The sequence below is a fragment of the Labrus mixtus genome, chromosome 3 (assembly GCF_963584025.1).
Source record: "Labrus mixtus chromosome 3, fLabMix1.1, whole genome shotgun sequence".
Classification (NCBI taxonomy): domain Eukaryota; kingdom Metazoa; phylum Chordata; class Actinopteri; order Labriformes; family Labridae; genus Labrus; species Labrus mixtus.
The window spans coordinates 9579882-9584281 of NC_083614.1; the positions used below are offsets into that span (position 1 = coordinate 9579882).

General features: G+C 40.1%; 1 protein-coding gene across 1 annotated transcript; it reads right to left on the bottom strand.

Annotated features, from left to right (window-relative positions):
• Positions 1-1286: 1286 nt before the first annotated feature.
• On the bottom strand, positions 1287-3841 carry LOC132958193 (glutamine synthetase-like). The gene is made up of 7 exons (XM_061030867.1): positions 3726-3841; positions 2930-3111; positions 2680-2841; positions 2447-2593; positions 2225-2352; positions 1907-2106; positions 1287-1827 (listed from the first exon to the last, which is right to left on the bottom strand). The coding sequence occupies exons 2-7, from the start codon at positions 3093-3095 to the stop codon at positions 1518-1520; spliced, it is 1113 nt and encodes a 370-aa protein (XP_060886850.1). The 5' UTR covers positions 3096-3111; positions 3726-3841; the 3' UTR covers positions 1287-1517.
• Positions 3842-4400: the final 559 nt, after the last annotated feature.

Here is a 4400-nt window from a genome sequence, read left to right on the forward strand (position 1 = left end):
TTGTTCAGATGACCAATTCAAAAATCTTTTAAAAACACAATTTCAAAGCATGCATCAGGTTCATTAAAATGTGAGATTTGTATTCATGTTGGGTTTGTGTTTTTTAAAATGACATTTAAACCTTTTTTTTCAAAAGGTAAGACTAAATGGACCTAAAAATGTCAAGTGGTGTAACCACTGAAAAATTAAGAATATTGAATATTTTATACATCTAGAGTATATGTAAGTGACCTCATAATTGTAATTACTTCATTTTAAAATAGCACAAGAAAATACATTTTATTAGGATTATCCCTAAATTTATAAGTTATGCCCTTTTTCAATACTGAGCGGGGCACAAAGCTGAAAACACCTCTGTTTTCTAATTAATTTTTGGCAAATTATGTAAAAATTGTTAAAAAAAACATGTTATTTCACTGCAATAGATGACTACTTTTATTCCACTTTAATTGTCCTGTATTTTATTATATTTTTTACAAGAAATACTGGTTACACCAATTGACGCAAACCAGTTACACCAACTGACCATGCTGCTTCTACAGTCAAAGGCCATTGTTTCTTGAAGAAATTGTTGTTAGCTTCCTCCATTTTATGTTTGCTCCACCTACCAAAGTGCACAGAATATCAGTACGCTGATGACAGTAATGTAACACATTTGTCTTAAACACAGAATAGCATAAAACTGAAGTGAATAGATCGGCCTTTTGGATGGGTCTCATAGATCGGCAAATTCTTACTGATACCTGATCTAGCTGTCTTAGTCAGGATCGGTGCATTCTTAATTAATTCATATCTTAAGTAAATTACAACATCTGACCAAAATCTTCAGGGGGAATTCATTTCTTCAGTATTTGGAATAAACTCAAGGTACTTGTGCCCTAATCAAAGGATAACCCACAGGCAACACTTTACATCTCTCCTTCTTTACATCATGGCCATCAAAGCCCAAACAGCATTGCCACCTTCTATAGTACCAGACTTTGGCAAGGAAGCTCCAGGTAGTGACACGCTGATACTACCTACCACATGGCCCCTGATAGCAGACACATCTAAAATGCAACTACTGGTGCCAATATTACAGCATACATACATATATTAGATCATGAATTTTTATACAGGTGGCGCTGTGTAAAATATATATGTATATACATGCATATATATATATATATATATATTGTCCTGATCCAAGGCATGGTGGCCAAGACTGCAGACAAACATTCAAATGCCTTTTGGATCCTTTGGGTCAGAGTAACAATATCCACAGCACAAACCTGCTGCACTTACAATTTTCTTTCTATGTATAAATGATCAGCTTTGATGACAAAATGTGTTGGCAATAAGGCAGTAATTGTGCCAGACGTAAAGATGTTCTGCAAGACTGAATGCAAAAAGAGCGCAGAATACCCCCATTATCATTTCATCCATCAAGTAAAAAACAAACGGGTACAGATCAATCCATAGTCTAACAGGCTAAATACAGTACTGGTCATGACACTTTGTCTGACAATGTTCATTTGTTATACTGTTGGCTGCTCTCCCTCTTCTTTGAGTATACACGTGCGCACCATAGCCTCTGTGACGATGTACGGGTTGCAGTTTGCAGATGGCCGGCGGTCCTCGAAGTAGCCCTTCTTGTCCTGCCACACAGCGCGAGGGATGCGGATGCTGGCGCCACGGTTTGCCACACCAGTAGAGAATTCGCCAATGTTTGAGGTTTCGTGATGACCAGTGAGGCGTCTGGCGTTGTCGAGCCCTCCTTTGGGATCGGAGGCTCGGATGTGATACTGGTGCCTCTTCGATAGCCTCTCGATGGCCTCCTCAATGACTCTGTGAAGCAAAGAGGTAATTAGAAAGTCACTCAACCCAGATGAAAAATGTATTAGATGTTGAATACACTCAGTCTTACTTGAGTCCGCCGTCCTCTCTCATCTCCTTTGTGCTGAAGTTGGTATGGCAGCCTGCACCGTTCCAGTTCCCAGAGATTGGTTTGGGGTCAAAAGACACAATCACACCAAAATCTTCACACACTCTGTGGAGGATAAAGCGAGCCACCCACAGGTGGTCCCCCATGTTGATACCTTCACAAGGTCCGATCTGAAACTCCCACTGAAACACAGAGACAGAATAATTTATTAAATGTACAAGATTTAATACCCAAGATGTTTAAAACACATTAAAAGTGGGCCATTCTGAAAATATAAAACAGACAAATTTAGGTTAATACCTGAGCAGGCATGACTTCAGAATTGGTTCCACAGATCTGAACTCCAGCATACAGACACGCTCTGTAGTGGGCTTCCACTACGTCTCGTCCATAAGCTTTATCTGCTCCCACTCCACAGTAGTAAGGGCCTGATGAGGTAGAAAAAACAAACACATATTAACCATCAGCTGGCCTGGATTACATTTATATAACATTCAGATCAGGCAGGGGCCGGATTCTCACCTTGTGGACCAGGGAAGCCGTTGGATGGCCAGCCGAAGGGATGTCCATCCGTGCCCAGGAGAGTGTACTCCTGCTCTATACCAAACCACGGGTGGTTGTTCTCCACCATGCTCATGATCTGTTTGCAGGTGTGGCGCAGGTTGTTCTCTGTGAGGATAATGACAGGAATTAGCCGAGAATCCTAGATAGTTTAACCTGCAATTGACTGCTTAAACTTGGGCTCCATTATTTACCGTCTGGTTTGCGGTCGTCCTTGAGCACCTCACAGAGCACCAGCTTGTTGGGGTCTTTCCTGAACGGGTCCCTGAACATGGCTGCAGGGATCAGGTACATGTCGCTGTTGGAGCCCTCAGACTGGTAGGTGCTGGAGCCATCGAAGTTCCACTCAGGGAGATCTAAAAAAGAAAACCATCACAATCAATAATCTACAATGATGTTATCTGACATTGTCTGTATTGATCTAGTTGGAGCCTTAGATCTTACCCTCAATCGTCTTGGGTTCCGAATCCAAAGTCTTGGTCTTGCAGCGCAGACCCTCTCCAGATCCATCTATCCAGATGTACATGGCTTGGACCTTGTCTCCCTGGGGGAGTTCCATGTACTGCTGTTTAACAGCTTTGTTCAGTTTTGAGCTTGCTGAGGTGGCCATTTTCTTGACCCACAACCTGCAGAGTGAAGAGGACAGATGGGCAGCAGACAGAGGAGCCTGTGTATCTGAATGCCCATAAACATCAGAGGGGATGTATGGAAAAAAGCAAATGGCAGACAGAAACCATTTGAGTTAAAGTGCTGACAACATGATCAGTAAAAGAACTTCAGCCTACAGTCTGTCTGTAACCTCTTGTTTTTGTTTCTTAGATTGCATTACCTGCAGTTAAAACTCATCATTCATGCACGTTTGATTATTTTTTCAAAGACATTTTTCATTCCTTTTGTGAATATTTGTCTATTCCTGTTTTCCTCTGTGAAGCACTTTGGTCAACATCTGTTTCTAAAAGTGCTTCATAAACAAATGTCATCACGTTTCATCATCAGTTGCTCTGACAAATAATAAGGGAAATAAAATCTCATCTCGAGACGAGCAGCGGGAAAAAACACATAAATATAACAGATATCGCACAATATCTGTGTTTAAAATCAAGTCAACATCAACAGTCAAAGGCAAACACTGAAACAAAGAAAGTGTGTGCAACACACAAACAGGAAACAGGTATCACTTTGTAGAAGCGCGTGCAAGCAGAAGAAAACAGCAAGTATACAAAATGAGGAAGTGCCTTACCTTATGTTACCTATAAAAATATATCAAAAGAATAAAAGAGTCTCTAGACGCATTGTCAGTGTGAATGAGTCTTTAGTTTATCATTCCTGTCTGTACCTCTGTGTCCAGCTTGTCTTTATAGCGCTGCTGAGCAGCAGAGTCGCCTCTGATTGGTCGAACAGGAACGTTCAAAGTTCAATTTAATGGAAAAATGACCAACAGTAACGTTTCGGGCTGATGAAGGGCTAGGGCCCGAAAAGTTACTGTATGTGGAAGGTACCTGTACTTCCTTCTGTGTTTATTAAAATGCAACTTGGATTATTTTTTAAAGTGGTAAGTTGTCTGATCTATTTTTATGATTAAAAATAAAAATGTGTGCATGTTGGCTGACATCTAATATCTTTTCTTTACACAAATGCACAATTTTGCATAAAATGACTTAAAGTGCAGAAGCGTGCTCAGATAAAATAATCACATATAGTGCTCATTTTACAACTGTTCAAGCTGTGATCAAACCTATGTACACTGTGAGTTGGTTTGACCTATACCAATGCATCATTTTTATTAGCACTTATCTTGCATGTTTATTCTGAATCTGCAAAGTTCACAATGATTAGAATCAAAAACACCAAAAACACATATATATGAGATATATGAATTTGAAATACTCAAGAGCAGTACAAGTCCCTCCAGATA